Raw genomic sequence first — 27,074 nt, 5'->3', positions numbered from 1 at the left:
TACTTAAAGATTGGTTAAATTAATCATGGTACAACTATAATAAATAACTATATAGTCATTAAAACAATGAGATAGATCTATACAAACTGAAATAAAGGATGTCCCTTAAAAATTGTTTATTTAAAATTATAAACTGCAAACAGTGTGTATAGTACTGTTACACATACATAATTGTTGGATCTTATTAATATGTACGTATAATACATATATATATATATAGGAACATACATTCATGCATAGAGAAATGTCTAGAATGATATAACTCAAATTGTTAGTGATAATAACAGTGAACACTTACATTGCAGTTACTACGTGCCAGTCACTGTTCTAAATGATAAATGAGGCCATTATGCTAAGTGAAATAAGCCAGTCACAGAAAGACAAATACTCCATGATAACACTTGCATGAGGAATGTACAAGTCAGTCAAGCTCATAGAAGCAGAGAATACAGTGAGGGCTGCCAAAGGCTGGGGTGGGGGAGGGGAAATGGGGAGTTTTTGCTCAATGGGTATAAAGTTTGTTACTGAAGGTGAATAAGTTCTAGAGATCTGCTGTCCAACATTGTGCCTACAGCTAACAAGATATTACTGTACATTTTAAAATATGCTAAGAGAATAGATCTCATATTAAGTGTTCTCGCCACAATAAAAAAAAATCACAAATATACATATCTTTTGGCCCAGTAATTCCACTTCTAGGGATTTACTTACAGATGTACCCATACGTGAACAAAATGATATATGTACAATGCTTTTCATCATAGCATTATAGGTAATGCAAAATATTGGAAAGAATCCAAATTGCCCTCCATATGGGACTGGTTAAATAAACTATGGCTCATTCAGAAGATGTAATACTATGCAGCAATAAAAATGAAAAGTCCTTTATTTACTGATTTAGGGTGATCGTTAAGATAGTGAAGTACTACCATTTGTAACAAAAAGAGGGACAAAATATTACATATATGCCTATCTGCTTGTGTATATATACAGATATGTATATCCCTGAGAAGATAACTAAGAGACTGGTAACTGTCTCCTGGGAAGTGAACTAAATCGCTATAGTGCACAGTGGAAGTATTTCTTTTTACACTTTAAAACTATGTGACTCGGGCTTCCCTGGTGGTGTAGTGGTTGGGAGTCCGCCTGCCGATGCAGGGGACACGGGTTCGTGCCCCGGTCCGGGAGGATCCCACGTGTCGTGGAGCAGCTGGGCCTGTGAGCCATGGCTGCTGAGCCTGCGCGTCCGGAGCCTGTGCTCTGCAACGGGAGAGGCCAGTGTACCGCAAAAACAAAAACAAACAAACAAACAAACAAAAAAACTATGTGACTCTATTACCTGTTCAGAACATTAATTGTATTAACATTTGGAGAAAAAAAAAAAAACATGCAAAGAAAGGCTGACCTTTGGGCTCGGTAGATGTATTTAGAGTTTCCCGTGAGCCGGTATAGCAGCAGGAAGACATAGGCACTGCCAGCTACCCCGTGGCAAATCCCTGGCCCCTTCTTTAGCAGGCCCTTCTGCCACGTGAGTTCCCCACACCGGATACATGTGTCCAGGTACTGTGGTTTCTTGGAAACCAGATAAGCTTTTGCAAACAGATAGGCAATTCCTGTGAAAACATCAAAGACATTAGAGGTGATTTTCAGGGCTTAATACTATAGAGCTGAACTTCTCAAACTCTAAGAGGCTCACAGATCACCAATGTATTGGTAAAATATCCACTCTAATCTAGTAGGTCTAAGGTGGGCCCAGAGATACTGCATTTCTAACGACAGCCCTTCCGGGGACCACATTTTGAGTAGCAAGGCTATAGGATCTTCTCCAAGGGAATCTTATTTTACCTGTGAGATTTAGTTTAAGTTGTTTGAATTGTATGGTGATACTGGCCCTGAGAGAAAGAGCAACAACTATCTAGATTGATAAAATTCATAATTTACAAATGGGCTAATATTCGATGACACATACCCTGGTAAGCATTATGCATATCTGGCTATTTGGAATGGCTAAATGGTTACACAGTTTGCCCATTCCCCCACGGATGTTCAGAATTTGTAATGTTAAAGTACTTATAACTACACACCTTTTCTTAAGAGCCAAACTGGGAGTCCTTCCAAAAACAACAATGATCCCAAGTAACCTGGCCAAGACTCTGGCTTCAGCTGTGAAGTGAGGCCCTCCCCACTTGATTGTTCTAAGGAAAGACACGTTCCTTCAAAACTCCTCAGCCAAGACAATCTCAATTACACAGGCAGGAATGGAAACAAGAGAAGTGACAGCTATTAATAGAAACAATTTCCTCCACATTCCAGGTGCTCATATTCAGAGAGGAGATTAATAACACAAGATCACTTTCTTTCCTGCCTCACCTACCCTTCTAGTATAGAAAGTGGGAAAGACTGGAATTTAGTAGATATTTTGACTAGCTCATCCATCAAGGGTATCTCTGCCTTTGTCTTTGACTAGCCTATTTTACAATTGTGTAAAGACAGAAATTACCTTGTAGAAAACTGACAGTAATGTAAATAATACCTGTCTCTAGAAACTCATATTCTGTACGGTAGACGCTGCATTGACTTCCCTCAGTCTTCGTGGAAGCAGCTAGTTTCTGCATCTATTAAGTAAATTCATGTCAGCATTCCTAATAGCCTAGAAATATGTCCACTCTTTGGATTTTCCTTTGAACCAGTTGTAATACCTTTGTGGTTCCCTCATTCATTTATGAGTTAAAATTGTTGACATATGTTTATGTTTGTATGAGAGTCGTGATTTTATTCTCTTTTAAAAATGTATCCTTTAACACTCCCTATGACGAACACATAACAACGGGCTCTCCTCAGCCAGTGCTTCCCAGTCAACCACCGACAATGGTCACCTATAGCACTGTCCTCCTTCAGTTTTAGGAAGGAAGTGTCATTCCCACAAAGAATGATTTTTAAAAGAATTGAACTCAGTTAATTACACATTCATTCATTCACTGTATCCATTCATTTGAAAGTGCTCATTGATGATCTGCTGTATGCACAGCCTTAGGCAGGGCCAGCTTCATGGGCGTGTGACCTGTACAGCCTCACAAAGGGCCTCCAGAAGGGCCCCACCCTGGATTGAATGCTCTGTTGTTGCCATCTTGAAATTCTTAATCATTTTTTAAAAAAGGGTCTGCATGTTTATTTTGTACTGGGTCCCCCAAATTATGTCGCCAGTCGGCCCTGGGTGATATAAAATAAATGCTAAACACGATTCCTGCCCTTCAGGAAGGCACTGTCTAGAAAGGGAGAGAAAAATATGTACTTTTGACTGATACATAATAAGACATGTAGTTCATGATGCTGTGGGGACATAAAATGAATGGCCCTGAAAATAATACTAGAGGGATCAGAAAAGTGGAAGTTCCCTGAGGGAGACAGTCAGGGGAAGCTTTGATGGAAGCAAGGCTTTCTTCAGGACTGTGTAGGATGCATAGGAAACTGCAGGCCTGAGGAGATGGAGAGAGAGCATTCCAGGCATCAAATCAGCAAGGGCAAAGTTTCTAAGCCACAATAAACAAGTCACATGAAGACCAGTGGGGCAGTGTTCTAAGCAACAGGACCATGGGCTGGAAGGGTAGATTGGGCTCACATTTTGGATGATTTTACAAGTCCAGTTGGGCAGCTTGGACGGTATTCATGCACAGTAGGGAACCAGTGGGAGTGTTTTGTTGTGAATTGGTTGGTTTATATTTTTAATGATGTGATTAGTATTATAGACAAAATGCCCCACTGTGGGGTCAACCAAGACTGAAAGAAGGGTAATAGGGTAGCTATGAGCTGATCGTGTCAGCAGAAAGATGGCAAATAGGCTAATGAAAGAGACAGCTCACAGAATGGATGGCTGTTTAGATATTAATTGAGCATCTACTATATACCAGGACAGTAGTAGGTGCTAAGGTTTTTAAAAGCCTCTGCCAGGGCTTCCCTGGTGGCGCAGTGGTTAAGAATCCTCCTGCCAATGCAGGGGACATGGGTTTGAGCCCTGGTCCGGGAAGACCCCACATGCCGTGGAGCAACTAAGCCCGTGCGCCACAACTACTGAGCCTGCGCTCTAGAGCCTGCGAGCCACAACTGCTGAAGCCTGCACTCTAGAGCCCATGAGCCACAACTACTGAAGCCCGTGCGCCTAGAGCCCATGCTCCACAGGAAGAGAAGCCACTGCAGTGAGAAGCCCGTGCACCGCAACGAAGAGTAGCCCCCGCTCCCCGCAACTAGAGAAAGCCCGCGTGCAGCAACGAAGACCCAACGCAGCCAAAAATTAAATAAATGAATAAATAAATTTATATATAAAAAAGAGAAGCAGATGGTTTAAAAAATAAATAAATAAATAAAAGCCCCTGCCTTCATCAGTCTTTACAACCTAACTGGGGCATTCATTAGGCTACGTGAGGGGACAGAGAGGCGTTGAGGAAGCACAGAGGAAGGCTCCTAACTGACACTTGGAGGTAGGAAAGGCCCACTGGTGAAATGACACCATCTAACCTGGGTGCCAGAGGAGGAGGAGGAACAGGCCAGGTGAACTGGAAGCCCTTGGTGCTCTATCGGATCCCTTTACTTTACTGGCAGGTGCCCCATCCCCCAGTGGCTGTGAGTTGATTGCTGACAAAGCTCACTGCTGCCCTCTTCTTGGGAGATATGGCCTTAGCCAAAGGGGTGGCTATGCTATGCACCTCCCCCAGCAGGTTTCGGCCAATGATTGGCTGCCTCAAGACAGAGCAACTCTGTGGTGTCATCTGTGCTTCTTAGCTTCCCCGCCACCCAGAATGCAGGTGAAGCTACTCTCCAGGTGAGACACAGAGAGCCCTTTGCCACCCAGCTCCTACTCCGTCCTCCTGCCACTTCTCCCCCATGCCCTCCATGAAGCGTTTACTTCAGTGAAACCAAACCACCCCACAGTTCCCCTTCCTTCACCATGCGGTTCCATGCCTCTGACTGACTTTTCTTGGAACAAACTTCCCACCTTTCTTAGTCTAACTTATCTCAGGCATCACCTCCTCCAGGAAGCCTTCCCGGAACCTGGAGGAGGACCAGAAATTCCTCCTTTGAGCTCCCATCACTCCTTATACAAACCTTAGCACTCACACAGTATCATATTAAAATTACCTGTTTTTTAATATAAGTAATTTTTAAATTGAAGTATAGTTGATTTGTAATATTATATTCGTTTCAGGTGTACTGGATAGTGATTCAGTATTTTTACAGATTAACTCCATTAAAAGTTATTAGAAGATGACTATAATTCCCTGTGCTATACAATATATCCTTGTTGCTTATCTATTTTATACATAGTAGTGTGTATTTCTTAATCTCCTACCCACATCTTGCCCTTCCTCCCTTCCTTCTCCCCACTGCTACCCACTGGTACCCACTAGTTTGTTTTCTATATCTGTAAGTCTGTTGAAATTACTTGTTTTCATGGCTGCCGTCCCTAGTATTGTGCCAGCTACCCAAGGGCAGGTACTCTGTATTGTTCATTTTTGCTCCTCGATCTGCGGCATGGTGTTTGACACATGGCAAGGCCTCCACAAATGTCTGTTGACCCTATAAAGTCCCATTTCGCACCCCAGCGCAGGCCGATGCTGAAGCGGAGATGAAAGATGTGGAAGGAAGACGGGTTGAGATGGTCTAATTGCTAAACCAGGCCATTAGCCCCAGGCAGCTTAATGGGTATTGATCCTATGGTTCTGGCCAGAGACAAAGGGCCTCTTCCTGCAGCCTGGCTCATGGAATGGTACATGGACAGGACCTTGAAAAACTTCTACACCTATTGTCTCCTTACCTAACCTAATGAAATCCACAATAAGGTGGCTTAACCTAAAAGGAAAGGACGTTGGATTTCTTTGCATTTTCTGGGAACGGTGTCATTTCATCCTGGGAACACTGATTATTGTGCATTGACATGAAACCCGGAGGCAGCAATGATATATGTCTTTGTCAAATACAAATGGGAAAATGAATTATTACTTAAGAAGTATGGTGTGAGAGGCTAAATCTTGGAAACATGTGATCCAGCAGAGCCTCGTGATAGCCAGACTTGGCACGTTTCGTTTCAACATCCTAGAGAATCAGCGCACAGGTCCATTCTGGGATCCAGAATTTCACCGAAGCACGCATTGTACGGTGTGCACTACAAAGCTTAGTGACCAAAGACACCTGCACTGTACAAGTACTTACTGTTCTCTATTCAAAGTCACCTACCCAGGAGGCCTAATGAAATAATTTTAAAAAAAATATAGCTACACCTGTGTTTCACCCAGAGTAAAGGAAATGTGCTGTCAGTGTGACCACAGTAATGATGTAACATAATGCGATCTAGAGTTTCTTTTAGCCACAGTATTTGTTTTAATGATTTTGTAAATGACTTTTGACCTGTATTACAGAATCTTTAAGGCTAGGAAGGGGTCAGGTGAATCTGCCTGCTATACTTCATTGTATTTAGTGAGAAAAACTCTACGCCGCACTGGGTATTTATAAATGTGGGTGTCTGCAAATCTTTTGGGCCATATCCCTCACAAACGGTAAGGGTCCACAGGATTAAAGGGGTCTGTGGTGAAAAAAAGACTGAGTTTCACTGCTCCACCTCAATGCACTCCTTCCACAGATGAACAAAGGCACAAAAGAAACAAAGTGGTTTTCTCAAGGTTACTTAGCTGGTTAGTGTCGGAACTATAATTAGAACCCAGAGTTATTAACTTAAGAGTCCAGAAGTATATTCACAGCGCATAAATGATAACTAAGGCTGTCACCTGTAGAGGTGGGTTGAAGGAAAGTCAGTAGGAAACAATTATAGTATCATTGATGAAGATAAGGTATCATTGATGAAGTTCCACACTGTGGATTATTTCTGGCAGGTTTTTAATCACAGAATCAGTCTGCCGCCCCAAACCATCTGCGCTGTTCATAAATCTACTCTCAAAAAATCTTCTCACATAAGTGAGAATTATTTTTCTAGGTCATCTCTTGTTTTAGAATTTTTGGAGAGCTTACTGTTGCCAACTTCAGAGGCATCTTCATGGGCTTTAACCTGCACTTACCATATTTATAATCACTCTTGATGCTATTTTTAGCACATCTCTTAAAAGGAAGACCAATACCCTTGAGATGGAAGTGCGGGTTGGCAGACATAATGGGCTCCATTTGGTTCTTTATTCATTTGTGAATTAGTTTATTTTTGGCAGTCCAGTGAATATGAGGATTGAATGATTTTACCCTGCAACCTGCGTTTAATCTAACCAAGATACTGAACATGAATGATAAATGAGGATAAATAAAGTCCCCAAGGTGATGAATGCTATGCTGTACTATTATGGTCCATGATTTACAAAGACAGATGGGATGTGATGTACAGAGAGAATGGAATAACTGCCCTTCAAGAACCCCACATCAATTAAGTGACCCAGCCACTCATTTTAGTATATTATCTTCCCACTCTTCACAGGGCTTTTACTATACATTGAATCCTTTCAAAATAGGCTGTATTTAATTTGGAACATCTCCAAAATTCAAGGATCCTGGGGTGCTTGGAGGATACCCAAAGGCCTTCACTGAAAATGATTAAAGGGAATAGGAAATGGGAGTGTTGAGCGTAACATGAAGAGATATCATTTCTGGAATGGTAAATAGCTGCTGCTTTTCTTTAGAAAGTTCAAAGCAAGAAAAAGGTGGGCTCAAATGATCACTGGTGGGAATTAGCCTGGACATAATGCACAATGCCCTGGCGCTGGTACAAGCACACACGGGAGCCTTTGAAGTCCTTCCTTAAGTACAACTGGCAGGCAGAGAAAATATGGCCAATGGACTAAGACTTCTATTATTCGTCACCTCAAACTGTACTGAAGAAAAAATGAAATTCCGGTTGGATTAAAGAACATTAATTAGGTAAGGAGGGGAAAGGAAGTAATAAAAATCAGGTAACAAATGAAAGAGAAATCAAACATATTTTAAAGCTGTACTCATGGCACTGAAGCATAGCCTTGAAAATTAAATAACACTCCTAATCAAAAATGTGTGTGTTGGGCTTCCCTGGTGGCGCAGTGGTTGGGAATCCGCCTGCCAATGCAGGGGACACGGGTTCAAGCCCTGGTCTGGGAGCATCCCACATGCTGCGGAGCAACTGAGCCCGTGCGCCACAGCTGCTGAGGCCCGCGTGCCTGGAGCCTGTGCTCCGCAACGAAGGAGGCCACCGCAGTGAGAGGCCTGTGCGTTGCAGCGAGGAGTGGTCCCCGCTCACCACAACTAGAGAAAGTCCATGCACAGCAATGAAGACTCAACACAGCCAAAAATAAATAAATAAAATAAATTTATAAAAAAAAATGTGTGTGTTATTTTGGTATTTTAAGCCTCTCCTCTGGCCAATCGACCAAAATGCACTGTCTTTTTTGAATTGCCCCTTCTCTAAGGCCTAATTAGCAGTGTAATGGGATTGGAAAAAAAAAAAAAAAAAAAAAAAAGGAAAAGATGGGGCCTGATAAGTTTCCAGGCTCGATTCCAGAGAGTTCACTGCAAACGGCTTCTCATTTCTCTAGACTTTTCATTAGGTGATAATGGAAACCGTCATTTGGAGAAGAATTACAGAATAGTCCATCTTCAACCTTAATGTGCGTACAAATCACCTAGGGATCTTGTTGAAGTGCAGATTTGGATTCAGTGGGGCTGGGGTGGGGCCTGAGATTCTGGATATCTAACAAACTCCCGTGCCACTAGTCCAGGGACCACGTTTTGAACTGCCAGGTTCCAGATCTGCACTGTCCCATGAAGTTACTGAGCGCTTGCAACGTGGCTAGTCTGTATCAGGATGGGATGTAAGTATAACAGAGACACGGGATTTCAAAGACTGGATATTTAAAAAATATGAAGTCACTCGATTTTTAAATTGGTTGCATGTTGAAATAATATTTCGTGTATATTGGGGTAGATCTATTATTAAAATTCATTTTGCCTGTTTCTTTCTATGTTTTTAACAGGGTTACCAGAAAGTTAATTTCATATGTGGCTCGTATTATATTTTGTTGGACAGTACTAGTTTAATTTGTATACAAATATTGTAGATAAAGATCATATATTTTTTAAACACAGGATCATTTCTGGACATCCTTTACTGATGGAGACTTTCTTGGCTTTGAAAAGTTTCATCTTGACCTTTTCATCTCCCATGGTAATGGCATAAGATGAGAAACACCCTCACTTCTCAGAAAAGGCACCCGTCTTTGGCTAAGCCCAATGAAAGGCAATGCTATCAGATAATAACATGAGTGAGACCTGGGGCGCCGTGGCACCAGTGCACCAGCTCGTTCTCCCTCTCGATGGCCTCGCCGAGCTCAGGTGGCCAGTTGCAGTTCTGCTCCTGCTCCATAAGGAAGTCCACGCTCTGCCACACCAGCTCCTGATCCGAGGGCTTAAGGTGCTCATGGTAAGAAAGAAGCATCTGGAGGATGGACGACAGGCCATGAGCTGCTCCTATATAGACAAGCAAAGCATCATGAATTCACATAATTGGGAGGAGAACCAGTTTGAAGTCTGGGCGTAAGTATTACAGATTGATGAAGGGGTTGGGGAAAGCCAGGCATTCTAGGCAAAGGTTACAAAGGTATGAGAACACTCTGCCTGCTGGAGACTACGCTGGACAGAACCAGGGAAGGGAGAGATAAAGCTTGAGCTTGGAGAGGGAGGCAGGCGATCTACAAAGGGGCTTGCAAGTCATGCTTGCAGGGAGTGATGGGGAGCCACTGAAGGATTCAGAGGGGTAGTAACTAACTTTCACTTTACAAGCCTCATAGCTCAAAAGTAGTCATTGTGATTCAGTAGTCTGTTATTAATCCACTAATGTTAAAAACTTGAAACTGTCAGCGGCTGAATCCTGCTTCCCTGTGCAGACGTACTATTGGCAGTGAGCATATAAGCTGTTAATTTTCAGCAAAATTAGGCCAGTGAGTTCACAATCAAGAATAAAGGATTTTAGTCTTTAGTGAAAGTCATTGTTAAAATAGCTCCATTTCTTTTTTTGTTTTAACATCTTTATTGGAGTATAGTTGCTTTACAATGTCATGTTAGTTTCTGCTGTATAACAAAGTGAATCAGCTATATGTATACATATATCCCCATATCCCCTCCCTCTTGCATCTCCCTCCCACCCAAATAGCTCCATCTCTGACAGGTAGACTCTGAAAACAAATATGAAATTGTGCTTTGTAGTATCCATCAATATTTGTTTTTAAATGGCCTTTCAAAGGGTTCTCAGTGAAAGCAATAGTCATGACCTATGCCAAAAACAAAATCTTCCAGTCTTTAGCCAATGCTGCTGTTAGAGACTGCCTTCCTCCTCCAGGCCTTTGCCAACACCCTCACTCACCCAAGTATTCGGTTCCATAGTAAGAATACATCAGTGGGAATGGTTTCCTCTTTTTCATGGCATATTGCTTCCCGGAGTCCAGGATTGCCTGGCAAATTGATTTGATCTGTGCTGGGGTCAGCACCTGAGTAAGGAAAAGAAGCAGAAGTCAAGTCAGGATCTTCATTATTCCTCAGACACTGGATTTTCTTGCTTAAAAAGTGCATCAGCATATCCCCCCAGGCCTTTTCCTATTTGTAAATAAGCTCAGCCCACCATACCTTTTTTTTAAAACCACTGATTCTCTCTTTGTTGTCAAGTTTATCTCCCCTTTTCAGAAAATTTGCAGTTCTGATGGGAAACACACACCTTTACTGCCATAGGTTTTTATAAATGGCAGAGACCACCTAACAGCTGTTGTTATATCATTAATCCTTGTCACAGGAACAAGAAGTTGCTCAGGAAAGAACAAAGACTGGTCCTAAGCGACCATGCTTAGCAAAGCTGTTACTTCTGATGTATGGCGCAGGTCTGGCTCAGACAATGGGCCTTCAGTTTGTGTCATTTCGACTGTGCTTATAAAGCCACAATTCTATGACAAGCTGCTGCATGACAGACCCACTGGAGCCTTCTGCAGTCCATGAAGGAAACCAAAGTCCAATAAAGACCAAGGCAAAAGAACTTTTACTATCAAAATGATGCTGAATAGAGAATGACTAAAAGGCCATCTCCCATATTTTATTTAATCTAGGTACCGTCAGTTTTAGGGCTATACAGGTTAAAATGTTCTCAAGCCTACATAGCATCATTGCATTTATTAGGGTTCTGCTCACGTTTGCAATGTTCTCTGTCTGCCACTCTGCCTCGGGGCACACTGGATGCTCCCTTTGGCACAGCACTTGTCACCTGTTGCGTTCTCTCTGTCTCTCTCTACTGGATGATCAGATGCAAAGACTGTGATGTCTCATCATTTTGGTATCCTTGGTTCCTGACTCTGAGCCCGAGGGGGCCTTTGGTAACTGATGAGCGAGTAAGTGCCAGGTGGACTGCCATGAAAAGCAGAGCCCCCCCTCCTCTTTTTTTTTTTTTTTTTTTTTTTTTGCGGTACACGGGCCTCTCACTGTTGTGGCCTCTCCCGTTGCGGAGCACAGGCTCCGGACGCGCAGGCTCAGCGGCCATGGCTCACGGGCCCAGCCGCTCTGCGGCATGTGGGATCTTCCCGGACCGGGGCACGAACCCGTGTCCCCTGCATCGGCAGGCGGACTCTCAACCACTGCGCCACCAGGGAAGCCCTCTCCTCTTTTCTTTATTCGCCCCCTCCCTCCCTCTTCCCTTTCCTTCCACAATTATTTCTTAAGCCCTTACTATAAGCAGGAAAGCCTGTTCTAGACGCTGGAGACACAACAGTGAACAACACGACAAGACCTGTACTCTCATGAAGCCAACCTTCCAAAAAGGCAGACCTACACAGGAAAAGTACTAGCCAGAGTAACCAGAAAAAGAAGAAATCACCTAAAGTTCAGCCTTGACCTGACTAGATGAATCTGGGATCAAGGAACAATCTATTGGATTTTGGCCTTTCTCCGAAGACTCACACATCAAATTTTCCTACCTGATATCTGCCATTAGACTCACCCATTCCTTTTGAAATAACTAATGATTTCTTAAGTCATAACTTGCTCCTGTGATTTATGCAACATTAGAAGGGCAAAATATAATCCAGGTTGTGGCCCCTTCAAATTCAGCATTTAATTTGGAAAAATAATCACATAAAGAGGAAGTTGTTCATTAATTAATTCTGCCAGTTAACATTACTGAGCTACTATTCCAGTGAGGCCCTCAGGTAGGTATTGTGGGGGAAACTCTAGAAGGCCTAGGACACATTTTTTTTCCTACAAGGAACTTACTATCCAGCACTGGTGATAGACATAGACAAAAGTCTACAATAGAGTGATTAAAGTTCATGAGCCCACCTCACACCAGTCAGAATGGCCATCATCAAAAAGTCTACAAACAATAAATACTGGAGAGGGTGTAGAGAAAAGGGAACTCTCTTGCACTGTTGGTGGGAATGAAAATCGATACAGCCACTATGGAGAACAGGATGGAGGTTCCTTAAAAAACTAAAAATAGAACTACCATACAACCCAGCAATCCCACTACTGGGCATATACCCTGAGAAAACCATAATTCAAAAAGAGACATGTACCACAATGTTCACTGCAGCTCTATTTACAATAGCCAGGACATGCAAGCAACCTAAGTGTCCATCGACAGATGAATGGATAAAGAAGATGTGGTACATGTATACAATGGAATATTACTCACCCATAAAAAAGAATGAAATAATGCCATTTGCAGCAACATGGATGGACCTAGAGATTATCACACTAAGTGAAGTAAGTCAGACAGAGAAAGACAAATATCATATGATATGACTTATATGTGGAATCTAAAAAAATGATATAAATGAGCTTATTTACAAAGGAGAAATAGACTCACTGACATAGAAAAAAACTTGTGGTTACCAAAGGGGACGGGGGGGAGGGATAAATTGGGAGGTTGGGATTGACAGATACACACGACTATATATAAAATAGATAACCAACAAGGACCTACTGCATAGCACAGGGGACTATATCCAATATCTTGTAATAACCTATAAGGGAAAAGAATCTGAAAAGAAATATATATATATACACACACATATATATATGTAACTGAACCACTTTGCTGTACACTTGAAATACTGTAAATCAACTATACTTCAATTAAAAAAAATTTTGTTAATTAAAAAAAAAAGTTCATGAGCCCAGGCAGGGGTGGAAAGAAACAGTAATGCAGAATATTTAACACATCAGCTTCACTAAGACTTCATCTCCTCATTTTCCATCTGGTTGCTCAGAAACAATTACGTCATGGGTTCCAACTTAAGTTTCCCTTTTATTAGGTACCTATCTTTGCCTCTTGGGTTTACTCCTCCTTTCTGCCTAGAAATCCTAAAGACCCTATCTTCCCATGCCTTGCCACCGTCATTTCAGGGCTCAGCCTCGGGTCTCTCCCTTAGCTGGATGGCACACTTCTCCTAAATGATTTCCTCCTCTGCATCCGTTTGAATTGTTACCAAAATTTCATTTGCCACTGACAACATCTTACTCTCTCTGTACCTTTATCAGCACCAACTGACCTCACATTTAGTCTTACTCGATGTAATATCTTGCATCATCAGCCTCATATCGACCCCTCCATCCTGGCTTACTCTCAGAAACCTGCCAAGAGCCTCAAAGGGCATGAACTTAAGAGGAGTCTATCCTGGTCCCATCCCATAATTTCCTGGGAATATATCTGGCTCTTCACCTGAACTGAGGTCCTGTATGCCACTATTGGTCTTGAATCCATGTGACAGAGGCAGTTTTTGTGACAGGAAAAGGCCACTGGATTTTCAGGGTACGTACTCATTTGAATGACTAGAATTTTCCCTATTTGACTTCTGTGCTGATAATTGAAAACCGGATTATTCTTTCCTCAGCTGAACATTTATTCATGTCTCCTTTCTCTCCCCGCCCCACCTGCTTGTTTTTTTTTTTTTTTTTTTTTTTGCGGTACGCGGGCCTCCCCCTGCCGCGGCCTCCCCCGCCGCGGGGCACAGGCTCCAGACGCGCAGGCCCAGTGGCCATGGCCCACGGGCCCAGCCGCTCCGCGGCACGCGGGATCCTCCCGGACCGGGGCACGAACCCGCGCCCCCTGCACCGGCAGGCAGAATCTCAACCACTGCGCCACCAGGGAAGCCCCCACCTGCTTGTTTTTAACCCAGAAAAGGAAAATCAACTTTGGTTCTATGTGGTGCCCTCTTTCTTTCCATCCCTGATCCACAGCTCAGAATAGAGAATGAGTTTATAAAATATTTCAAAACTTCCCCGGTCATGCATCATGTCTGGGTGGTTTCCTCTTATCTCACAGAAACACTGTGAAAAACAAAGAGAAACGGCGCTTGTTGGGCCGGATAAAGACCAGTTATGCGTGCAGTTCTTTATCGCTGGGAACAGACAAGACCTACCCTTGGCTTTATTGATCAGCAAGTAAAAAGGGGAAAAACAGTGTACATGAGAAGTGTGCAGAGGAGAGTACTGAAGAAGAGGGTACTGGTCCCCGCCCAACACACAGTACGTTAGGAAGAAAGGAGATGAGACACGGGGCAGGGGCTGCTTCGTGTTCTCTCATTTGTCTGACCTCTCAGACAACCCTCCAGGCTGCACTCCCAGCACAGAGGAACACACGAGCGCACACACTTCCAAGAAGACGGCCTCCGTGCTGCTGAAACACCCTGAGGCCTCGGGAAGGAGGAAATGGCATTTCCACCGGGGGAAAAAAGTGACTGGGGATGGCAGAGAGCGGCTCCCTGCGCATTAGGCCTTTATCAGGACAAACCCAAATTCCCTCTCCTGTATCTGTAGCACATAAGGCTATGCATGTGTTGATGTCTTGGATGGATTTGGTTCTTTTAAAAAAAAAAATTTTTTTTTAATTAAAGTATAGTTGATTGACAATGTTGTGTTAATTTCAGCTGTACAGCAAAGTGACTCAGTTATACACATATACACATTCTTTTTTTAATATTCTTTTCCATTATGGTGTATCCCAGGATATTGAATACAGTTCCCTGTGCTATACAGTAGGAACTTGTTGTTTATCTACGTCTGTATCTTTATTCCTGTCCTGCCCCTAGGTTCATCAGAACCATTTTTTGTTTTAGATTCCATATATATGTGTTAGCAATACGGTATTTGTTTTTCTCTTTCTGACTTATTTCGCTCTGTATGACAGACTCTAGGTCCATCCACCTCACTAGATTCCACATAGAAGTGATATCATATGGTATTTGGATTTGGTTCTTTAAATAAAAATTGGTTTTTACACTGGATTGAAATAAATTAAGATATCTCAAAAATACAAAGCAAGTCTCTGGTGGTTTGGTGTAAATATTTTCATTAGTTTAATCGATTCCCTTCGCTGATCCTTGAACAGAGGTGTTTGCTGTGAAATAGTCCCATTGGGCTGGGCTCTGAGTATGAAGAGAGGAGAGAGCAATAAAGCCCATTCTATGCTTCCTGGCCCCGCCTAAAGGTTGTGCTCTGATGGAACCAACTCCCTGCTGAGGAGAGAGGACCTTTGTTAAGGAAATGAGTGAAATGGGCCAAGCCACAGAAAGCCTGCCTCACCACAGACCCCTTTCCAGGGTTAAGTGTCCCGCCCACAGGCCCTCTGAAGTGGCAGTCTTTGCTAGCTTGATATCAACCACTGCCAGCATTAGCAAGCAGCAGTCCAAAATGCCCAAAGTATGTGACTGCCCATCCAGGTGGAATGCAGAAGGTCACTCCAATATCATGCCAAACACATATGTAACAGAGCAAGAATCTGACATTAACTTAGGTGATTTCCTCCAGCAATTTATTTCATCCACTCCTTTGCCCCGCCATTCTGGTGGTAGCACAAGCTTCTGCCTGAGAGAGAAAAAAGCCATTTGATGACCAATGAACATCAAAATGACTTTTTTTAGGTTAACTTTTAAAAAAAACTTATTGGAGTATAGTTGAGGTACAATGTTGTGTTACTTTCAGGTGTACAGCAAAGTGATTCAGTGATACATATACATATATTCATTCTTTTTTTGAGACCCATGGAGATAATAGCTCTGAGGAAAAAAGGCTGTGGAGTTGTAGAAACTGGGTATTTTAGTACTTGAAGTTGAGAATACAAACAACAGACTTGAAGGATATGTAGAGTCAGGATGGAGCTAAAGCTGTTCATGGTGGAAAGAGGCGAACCAGGAAACTGAAAGTCAGTGTGGAGTTCCTGCTCTCCTAGCCCCGCTCCCTTGCGCTAAGCATTAGGAGAGATCCTATAAACCCCCGAAAAGGTTTGGGGATCTATAGGTAGTTAGGATGTGTGTCCCCCACTCCCACCTGGAATTGGGGAGATGGCAGCCTCAAAGATGTGGCTCTTGCCTCAGGGTCTGGGGCCAGTAACAGAGATACTGCTGCACGGCATGTCCACAAGAGAGCCAGAGACAATCCTTAGTTTCCTGTGGGCACCATGGTGGAGCAGAAAAACATCCCATACCCTAAAGTAAATTTTTCTAAAAAAATTCACTACCCAAATTTAAAAGTTAGGGAAACTTTTTGGGTACAAAGTCAATATAAACATATGGTTAGAGTTTTACTTTTGAGGCCTGTTTGGGGCTTTGATTCAGTTGGAAGCCACTAGGTTACAGGTAAGAGCCAGGCCTTCAGGAAATCTCTGGAGTGGGTGGAGATGTACTTCAGGTGTTGAGAAGACAAAAACTCAGGGGAGCTGCTTTGATGCAGAAGAAGCTTAAAGAGATAAAGTAGGGCTAAGGGAAGGCTTTCAAATAGGAAACAGATCTCGATGAATCAGACAATTCATATTATGTGCCAGGCCTGTGCCAGGCACTTTGAGAGAAGATATCATCTTAACAAATAGACTTAAGAGCTGAATCATTTAAATAATGAAATATTTCGCATTTGTTTAAATTCTCAAAGTTATGATCTATAGGGGTAAGGTGGAGGGAGTGAATATTCAGGGCTTCACAGAGGAAGAGGGACATGAGCTTAAGCTTTGAAGGACAATGAGGAAGTGGATAAATGCAAGTGGCGGGGGGTGGGAGGGAGAGAGGGTATTTTAAGCTGCGGGATGATGGGGAAAACCCTGTGTATTAGGGCAATGCTTCTCATGCTGCAATGTGCACACAAATCACCTGGTGCTCTTGTTAAAAATGCAGATTCTGATTCAGTAGGTCAGGGACGGGACCAGGAGAATACAGTTCTAACAAGCTCCCAGGCGAGGCTGCTGCTGGTCCCAGGACCACACCTGAAGTAGCAAGCGATGGGATTATGGGCGCACAGAGGCTGGTTGCAGCAGAGGATTTCTCTTGGGAAGGGTGAGAACTTGGAAGGAACTGTAGGAAGTTCCCAAAGACATTCAAGGAAGCAAGAGGGAGCACCAGGCAAGAACACTGCACACCATAATTTCAATGGTCAGATTACCCAGAAAAGAGAAGGGGCAACGATGGGAAATTCTCTTCCAATATGCCATGCGTAGGAAAAGTGTGTCTGAATCTGCAAAACCCAGTGGGGAGCTCTCTTAGCCAATGTGGCCAGGTTTATTTTCTTAATTAGTCTCCAAATGGGGCGCATGTGCTGGTGCAGAATGAGCAAGTCCCTTCCATCTGGCTCTCCTGATGCTCCCTGACCACCATTATGCTGGGCGATGAGCAATCGGAAGGGGGTTGCTCTACTTAATGGTTATCTTCCAATCTTCTAGAGGGATTCAACAGAGAATTTCACTTATAAACACTTGGTCCCAGATACCATTTCAAAGTTGTTTCTTTTCCCTTCTCATGTCAAGAAACCCAAGCCAAGAAAACAATGGAAACTAGAAAAGAAAAACCGGTTTTACCCCATTCTTGCTGGCTTGAAAGATTTATTACAAGTACCTGGTAACCCAGTCTGCACCAAGCGTCACTAGATGATTTCCTGTTCTATTTCTTGCAAGACACGAAATGTCTCAGAGCCTGAGTTTCCTTATCTACAAAAGGGGGATCACAATGACTTGCCCTACCTACCTCCTCAGGTGACGGTGAGACTATTACTAAAAAAGCAGTTCCCATTTGGAATTAGCAGATGCAAACTAGTATGTATAGGATGGATAAACAACAAGGCCCTGCTATATAGCACAGGGAACTGTATTCAATATCCTGTGATAAACCATAGTGGAAAAGAATATGACAAAGAATGTATATATACGTGTAACTGAATCACTTTGCTATACAGCAGAAATTAACACAACATCGTAAAACAACTATACTTCAGTAAAAAAAAAGAAGTACTTTACTGTCTTGTTAACTTTTATATTGGCTTTCTATTGCTGCTTAAACTTGGTGGCTAGAAACAACATGAATTTAGTCTCTGACCACACCCCAAATCGATGACATCAGCCTCTCAGGGTGTGGAACATAGGCATCAGTATTTATGAAAACTCTCCAGGTGATTCCAGAGTGCGGTCAAGTTTGAGAATCACTGAGAAACTTCGCTTCACCACTTTCTAGCAGTGTGGATTTAGGCAAGTTACTTATACTTTCTAAGCCTCACTTTACTCATTTGTAAAAAGTATCGATAATAAGACCTCCCTGTCTCACTGGATTGTTATGAGGATTCCATATAAGACACTTAGCACAATTCCTGCCATGAAGCACGTGCGCAATGCAGTAAGCTGGGGTTAAGACAGACGTTGCAAGTCCAGCAGTGACTCAACCCCACCATTCAGCACCACAGGCCTTGGAGGTCTGTGCTCAGAATCTCCCTCATAAAATAACCCTGCTGTTGTTACTCACCTCCCGCTCCCCATCTTCCATCCAAGGACCAGCTTGTGTCAGCTTGCATTCTTAAGGCACCGTAACTTGTAAGTCATAGATTAGTAACGTATGGCTCTTCATGTCTGTGTATTTACTTTTCTTTCCTCAACACCACACTTCAGGCGTTTCACTGTCCCACTATCTCCAAACCACATTGCTTTGCTCTTTCAAAACTACTTCTCAAGTTTACCTGGTTTCTAGACAAGTCTCTGTCACTAACTTTGTTACTTTAGACCAATCACGTAACCTCTCTGGTTCTCAGTTTCCTCACCTGAAAAAACAAGGAGTTAAGCTGAGGTGGTCTTTAATGTGTCTTTCAGCAATAGTATTTTGTCATTTTGTGATTCAACACTTTATGACAACCATTTTACAAATCTATAAATACTTATTTGGGCATTAATTCTGGGATGTGGACGGGATGGTATGTTTCAGTGGTTTCATTCTGTACAGGCTAGGCAAAAAGCCCTTTGCAATGAGATTACAGTGCATGTTTAACTTGACCTCTATTCTAGGCATTTTATTTTATGAAGATGCATATTCTCCCATGTGATCCAGCAATCCCACCCCTGGGCATATATCCAGACAAAACTATAATTCAAAAAGATGCATGCACTCCTATGTTCATAGCAGCACTATTCACAATAGCCAAGATATGGAAACAACCTAAATGTCCAGGTACAGATGAATGGATAAAGCAGATGTGGTACATATATACAATGGAATATTACTCAGCCATAAAAAAGAATGAAATAATGCCATTTGCAGCAACATGGATGGACCTAGAGATTATCATACGAAGTGAAGTAAGTCACAGAGAAAGACAAATATCGTATGATATCACTTATATGTGGAATCTAAAAAGAGTGTACAAATGAACTTATTTACAAAACAGAAGTAGACTCACTGACATAGAAAACAAAGTTATGGTTACGAAAGGGAAAAGCGGGGAGGGATAAATTGGGAATTTGGGATTAACAGATATATATTACTATATATAAAATAGACAAACAACAAGGACATACTGTATAGCACAGGGAACTATATTCAATATGCTGTGATAAACCATAATGGAAAAGAATATAAAAAAGACTGTATATATGTGTATAACTGAATCACTTTGCTGTACAGCAGAAATTAACACATTGTAAATCAACTATACTTCAATAAAAAAGTCATAACTTCTTACTAAAAAAAAAAGATGCATGTTCTCTTATGTGCTTTCTTCCTAGTAGAAAGCTTAGGGACCTAGAAGTTGTTTTAGCCTCTTGGCATTGGTTACTTGACTCTCTGGAGTCTTTGTCTCCCGATGCCTCCAAAGCGAATGACTACGTCATTAAGGCCTGATGCGTAACTGACCATTTCACGTCAGACCTTCCTCTAAGCCACGGTTATGTCATTACACTAGTCTCAAACCATGGTTCAACAGACATTTTTCAAGTGCTTGCTGCGTGCATGACACTGGGCTAGAGGCTACAGGAGTACAGAGATGAGTAGTTGTGTATAGCTAGGTATCGAGTAAATGCCTTTCTTATTTGGAAAGGTCAATTCTGATTACATACTTATGGCTTATACTATTAGTTAGCCAGTCAACATCCATTCTCCCCTTACTCCTTGCTAACTGGATCTCAATTTTATTAGGCTGACAATTGTGTTTAACTCCAGGTGATAGTGAATATGAGCTTCAGCCAGTCATGTCAATCCTATTGTCCCTTGCCAGATATTCAGTTCTCAGCCTTCCTTGAAGCTCGAGTTGGCTATGTGACCTCACTTTGATCAATGGAGGAATCTGCTGAGGTGGGAGCTTCTTGGAAAGCTTTTGATTTCATGATAAATGGAAATAAACTGGACAGACTTGGCTGTTACCTGCCTTTTCTCTTTTTGGTGCCTTGAATGTTTATGTGAGGCTGGAGCTGTAGCATCCACTTTACATCCTGAGGTAATAAGCTTGTGGATGAAACACCAACATTCACAGAATGAAAGAGGAAAAAGATCCTGGGGGTTGTGGACATCGTTGGGCATCTGTACCACAACGAGGAGCACCTATCTCCAGACCCTTGTTATGAGAGAAAAAGTACTTCCTTTTTTAGAGTCACTGTTCATTGGATTACTTACAAACTCACATCAACTGGGCAGCTGTAAAGTGCCAACCTAACAGCACTGCTAGTATTCATTTTCCTGTAAAGCAATTTTTGCCCACATATTTCTCTGTTTCCATGGAAACCTCTAGCTCCAGAGCTCTTTAAAGTGAGGCTGACTGCCTGAGTGGACAAATTCAAATGCAGTTTTCAGTGCGGGCTGTACTCACAAGGTTGTGATCGATTTTTCTTGTTAAGTGCTATCCTAGAGCCCGGAGACAAAGCCTGGCAAACACACTGTCGCCTCGCTGCCATCGCCCTGGGTGACCTTCCTACTCCTTCCACTTATCTTGCTCCAGGTCAGGGACAAGGGACACTCTCCAATCTGCCCCCAGGACAGTATGTCCTCCAATCCTCAAAGTCGATTTGGGGAGACAGAGAGGAGACTTGCGGGAGCCTCAGCAACAAGTGCTGTGAAGCAATCATCTTCCTTACCAGGAACCGCTGTCACCTCAACTTAAGTGACAGTATTATGTACTACCTGCCCTGTCACTTGAGAGAGCTAGTCACGAAAATGGTCCTAGAAGAACAATATCTGAAGCATTTGTGACATTTTAAGGCTCAATAACTCTTTCACCTAGATATTTTCGACAAAATAAGCTAGGAGGGTTTCTTTGCCATGGGCCTGTGGGATTGATGGGTGCCCTGAAGGTCACAAGTGGGGGAGAGAAGGCAGAGATTCTTTAAAACGGCTTACATCTTTTTGTCTTTTTTCCCCCAGTACCTTAAAATACATTTTAATAAATGTGTTCCTGGGGGGGGGGGTGGGATGAAATGGGAGATTGGGATTGACATATATACACTACTATGTATAAAATAGATAACTAATGAGAACCTACTGTATAGCACAGGGAACTCTACTCAGTGCTCTGTGGTGACCTAGATGGGAAGGAAATCCAAAAAAGAGGGGATATATGTATACGTATGGCTGATTCACTTTGCTGCACTGCAGAAACTGACACAGCAGTGTAACGCCAACTATACTCCAATTAAAAAAAAAAGTGTTCCTTGGGGCTAAAGGAAGCTAAGGCCCTGAATAGTACCTTCTCTGCATGCAAAATAAAACCTAAACCTATTGGGGTGGTGGGGTGGACTGGGTGACCGTGGCTAGGAAATTTGAAATTTCTGGCTTTGTCATTATATGGCCCTGAACAAGTGATGTAACCTCTCTGCCTTCACAGTCTTCATTGGTAAAATGAGGTAGGTGACCAAGTAACTTCCTGAGACCTTTCTGGTTCATGATGGTTTATAAGTATGTATCTAACTTTCCTTCCTCCTCTTGTATTCATTGAGGCATTGGAGGGAATCCTCTGTGTGACCCTGTCCAAAGTAGTTTCGTTATGGTGACACCGTGCTTTCAGGAACTTCGAAGGGAAAATGATTCTGTTTTTTTGTTTTCTGGTTTCTTTTCGGAAACAGTTGTAGCCAGGGGTCTTTAGGAGAGCTAGGTTATAAGATTCCGAAAGAATCGCTTTCTATATAAACAACATATCCAAAAAGGAGATTTGAGGTGACCTGGACATGCAGGTACGCTGAAGGGAGTGGTCACCCCCCACCCTCCCCCCACCCCACCCCATTAGGGACCAGGCAGCCAGGATGAACAAAAGCGTCTCTGTGGCTGCTTTCAATTTTCATTTTAGGCCTAGGGGAAGGAGGAGAAGAGAGGGTCTCAGGAGGAGCTGGCTCTGTGGCTGAAGGGGAGAGAAGAGTGAAGTAAATCGACACCTTTGCTCTGTTAAGGACACGAAACTCCCCAAAGCCGCTTCCTTAGATTTCGGTATCCACAAGCTCCACGTGGTTGCTGTGGAATGAACACAGCTAGGGAGGCTTCGTCCTGGTCCTTACAAAGGCTGGGGTGAACCACCGGGTTATATAACCAGTACTAAGCAAAGCAGGATTTACAACCTCGTAAATTAGTAACTAAGGTCTTTGTCTCATATGAGGTTTGTCCTGTAAATGTTAATCGAGCCCTACTATAGCTCACTCAGAGAACGTCTGTCAACAAAAGAAAAACCTCTGCCATTGTGGAGATGACATTCCAGTCTGAATAAATGCATATTGTGCTCCATATTTTATTGCCCCCAATATGTCTTATGCGGCCACTTTCCATAATTTGTTATTATTTTAATGGGGCTGTCTTCATAAAGAAATCAGTGTTAAGTAAATTGTGTGCCACATCTCAGGTTGCCTGGGGAAAATTTAACAGGAGATGAAATCCATTCACAGGCTCCGATGTTCAACTGAGAGTAATCACCAAAAGTGTAAGGATGTACATAGGACAGAAATGGCCAGCTGGCCAGTTGCTATAGCAGATAATTACATGGAAAGGTTTAAAAACAGAGCTCCCAGTCTATACCAAGATTTTATAGGAGGTAGGACTGAACACTCACCTTTTTTAAAAAAAAAGCCCCACTCAGGATGCTGGGACACAGACATTGCTTTACATTGCAAATCCAGCATGATTTAGTATTGCAAATAGCACAGGTGGTTGGAACAAGGACCTCAGCTTAATCTTATGTGGTTCATGTAAGCTGTGCTGTTGCTATTCCTGGTCACGGACTAGACTCTTAATTATAAGCTTGATGCCAGGAACCATCTCTATAAATCTGCTTCATTAGTTGTGACACAAAATACTACTGACCATTTACCAATTTTTCAAAAGCACGTATCTCCATGATACTGAGAGAGGAGCCCCATGTTTAATATGTAAAGCGGGGAGATACATTAAATATAGAATTAGTTATGAAGAGGCACTTACAGAATAAGGTCTCCCAACTACACGATGACAGAACAACTCCAGACAAAACTGATCCACGTGATAAATGCATGTGAGATAAATAGATTTACTGTGAAAGATGTATAACTTGGACTTCTCCTACAGTACATCAGCATCAAAGGAAAGAAGTAGCTAGGTCCACTAGTATAAGAATGTCCACAGCAGCTTAATTCATAAGCTTTATTCATGAGACCTGGAAACATCCTCAGTGTCCATCGACAGGAGAATGAATAAATTTGGAATATTCACACAATGGAATATTACTCAACAATAAAGAGAACAAATTACTGATACATACAACAGGGAGTGGATCTCATGAACATGCAGAACTAAAGGAGCCAGGCACAAAAGAGTACTTGCTATATGATTCCATTTATATGAAGGTCAAGAATAGGCAAAATCAAGCTATGGTGATAGAGATCAGAAGAGTGGTGAACTCCAGTATCTTTTTTAAAAAATTAATTAATTAGGGCTTCCCTGGTGGCGCAGTGGTTGAGAGTCCGCCTGCCGATGCAGGGGACACGGGTTCGTGCCCCGGTCCGGGAAGATCCCACATGCCGCGGAGCGGCTAGGCCCGTGAGCCATGGCTGCTGAGCCTGCGCTCCGCAGTGGGAGAGGCCACAACAGTGAGAGGCCCACGTACAGCAAAAAAATAAATAAATAAATAAATAATAATTATTTTTGGCTGTGTTGGGTCTTTGTTGCTGCGCGCGGGCTTTCTTTAGTTGCGGTGAGTGGGGGCTACTCTTCGTTGCGGTGCGCGGGCTTCTCATTGCGGTGGCTTCTCTTGTTGCGGAGCACGGGCTCTAGGCGAACAGGCTCAGTAGTTGTGGCTCGCGGGCTCTACAGCACAGGCTCAGTACTTGTGGTGCACGGGCTTAGTTGCTCCGCGGCATGTGGGATCTTCCCGGCCCAGGGCTCGAACCCGAATCCCCTGCATTGGCAGGGAGATTCTTAACCTCTGCACCACCAGGGGAGTCCCTCCTCCAGTATCTTTTGTGTGTGTGTGTGTGAGGCAAGTGGTACTAACTAGGATAAAGGGACTTTCTGGGATGATGTAAATTTTTTTTTCTTAATCTGGGTAATAAATATATGAGTCACAGTGAAATCATTGAACTATGCATTTAAGATTCATACATTTTGCTATATGTAAACTATACTTCAATTTTAAAAAGCAAAATAAATCAAGGTATTGAACAGCTTATCTATCAAATGATAGAACAAATAGTTTAGCTGTTCATTAATACATTTTGTCTGAATTTCAAGGTCCTTTGGTTGGAAGACACCAACTTTGCTAGGTATCCTGAAGAAGGGCCTTCCTAAATCTTGTGTGAAATTAAAAAAAAAAAAAAAAAAAAAAAAAAAAAGGTGGTCTCCCTTCTGGGCAGATGAATTGCATAAAGTGGCACATTACCTCTGGGCTGATGCAGCCCCAGGCCAAGGCTTAGTGACCAGAACACTGAGGCTGGATTTCACTTCCCTCGCCGTTTTGGCCAGGTGCCCTTGTGCAGGGCACAACCCTGCCAATCACACAGGGCTGCCCAGTTCTCTGGAAGGAAGCTAGGGACCTGAGGGCAGCCAGGGCTGAGAAGGGAGTCACACTGGAAGCCAGAAAGCTGCCAGATCCCAGGCAGTGTTCTCTCTTTTGGTGACACTGGTCTCTGTCTCTCCCTTTCACCTTCTACAGACCCATTTTCTCTCCTTCTCTATGGCTGAAGGTGACCTCCATCACACCATGATACACACCAGCTTGCAAGTCTTATAGTGTCCCTCAGGTTTAGTCACACTTCAGAATCAACTAGAACCTCTGAAACCTAATTTCAAATCCCTGAGACAGAATCTGATTGGCTCAGCCTCGGTCAGGTGCATTCACCCCAACTGCATCAATATGGGTGCAAAAATCCACCCAGAGAGGGAGGAGGATGGTGTTTCACAAAGAACTGGGATTATTCTGAGCTAGGCAGACTTCCCTAAAAGGGTCTACTACACTCTTAAACTACTAGAAAATCCGACTTCCAGTGGCTTAATCAAATAAAAGGTTATTTTCTCACATTAAAGAAAGTCTAGAAGTGGCTGACTGCTGATAATGTTTACTGGTTTGTGATGTCACAGCCAGGATGTCACAATTCTCTCTTCCTTCCCTCATATTGGCCCATAGGCACAAAATGGCTGCTGTAACTCCAGGCGTCATGTTTATATTCAAGGCAGGAAGAAATGCGGAAGCCAGCGCCAGTCATGTTCGTTTTCTCAGGAAAGCAAAAGGTTTCCCCAAACTCCCGAGCAGACTTATATTGACAAGTCATTAGCTAGTACTGTTTGACACAGCCACCCTGACAGAGAAGTTGGAAAACCAAATAATTATCTGAGAACATTGCTATGCCAAACAAGATTAGGCTTTTGTTAGTAAAGACAACGTGGAAAATGAATATCTGGCAGGCAGCAGTGTCTGGCACCCGAATGAACTATAGGAATCCACATTCTCTGAAAAATTTATGTTAGCCATTCATGATCATGTCTGAACACAGGTGATGGAAAGCACACTTAACTCCTTTTTTAAAAAAATTCACTGCTTCTCACCAGACGCTAAGCCACTCGATTTTGCACTCCACCATCTAGGATCCTTTGGCTAGGATTTGCATTCTCTCTCAAAAGCTGTCAAGGCACGTAATTGGTCAAGGCAGGTTTATCAGCTCCCAGTCTAACGGTCCAAGCGCTACACAAATGCCTTTTCGACACCAAAAGACAATACAGGATTATAGGAAGCATGGTTAAAGGAGCTCTGCTTTCTCTAATTATACTATTTCAGAAGTGATCTCAAAGATAATTATTTCGGTATATGCAAATAGATCCTATTCCGTTTTAAATCTGCTCCTTAGTGTGAAACAGGTGTAGGAGTTGAGGTGAGAGTGAGCAGCCAACCGCAGGCAGGCTCACCTTTCAGAGGAATGGGTGGGACTAGATGACTTCTAGGAGTCCCTACATGCCTGATATTACGCTTTCTAAATGGTCGGCAATCACAGTCTCTCCAAACCACTAGGGACATCTCCAAGAATCAAGTGTCGATTAGCTTTACCTTTCCACCGACAGACAATGTATTCTATGAGGTGAGAAAGGGGCATGGGAAAGGACAGAATGTACCTACCCACAGGGCGAGTGGAGAAATTCAAATCTTCTAGCTGATTTTCACATACAAATAGAATTGTCTTCAAAGACAATGACACTGCTTTTTATGTTGAAATATTGTATTTATCATATATACATTGAATGACAAAATTGGGGGAGAACCATGTTAATCATGGGGGGGGAATCTTGTTTAGATAATTGTTCATAAAACCTACATTTATGTTACTGCATACTTATATATGTTAATCTTCT

The 27,074-nt window shown here is 42.7% G+C and overlaps 1 protein-coding gene across 1 annotated transcript in view; it reads right to left on the bottom strand.

The window, feature by feature from the left end:
* The window catches only part of LANCL3 (LanC like family member 3), a gene marked incomplete at both ends in the record, with an annotated part of 91,936 nt that overhangs the window by 4,619 nt on the left and 60,243 nt on the right, over positions 1 to 27,074 (bottom strand). Inside the window, 3 exons of the mRNA XM_079726966.1 lie at positions 1,406 to 1,613; positions 9,289 to 9,486; positions 10,379 to 10,502. Of these exons, the coding sequence (XP_079583092.1) occupies positions 1,406 to 1,613; positions 9,289 to 9,486; positions 10,379 to 10,502 (530 nt within the window). The remainder of the gene's footprint in view (positions 1 to 1,405; positions 1,614 to 9,288; positions 9,487 to 10,378; positions 10,503 to 27,074) is intronic.

The sequence above is a fragment of the Hyperoodon ampullatus genome, assembly GCF_949752795.1.
Source record: "Hyperoodon ampullatus genome assembly, chromosome: X".
NCBI lineage: Eukaryota > Metazoa > Chordata > Mammalia > Artiodactyla > Ziphiidae > Hyperoodon > Hyperoodon ampullatus.
The sequence above is the reverse complement of the archived record's forward strand: the minus strand, read 5'-3'. Positions and strand labels throughout refer to the sequence as shown.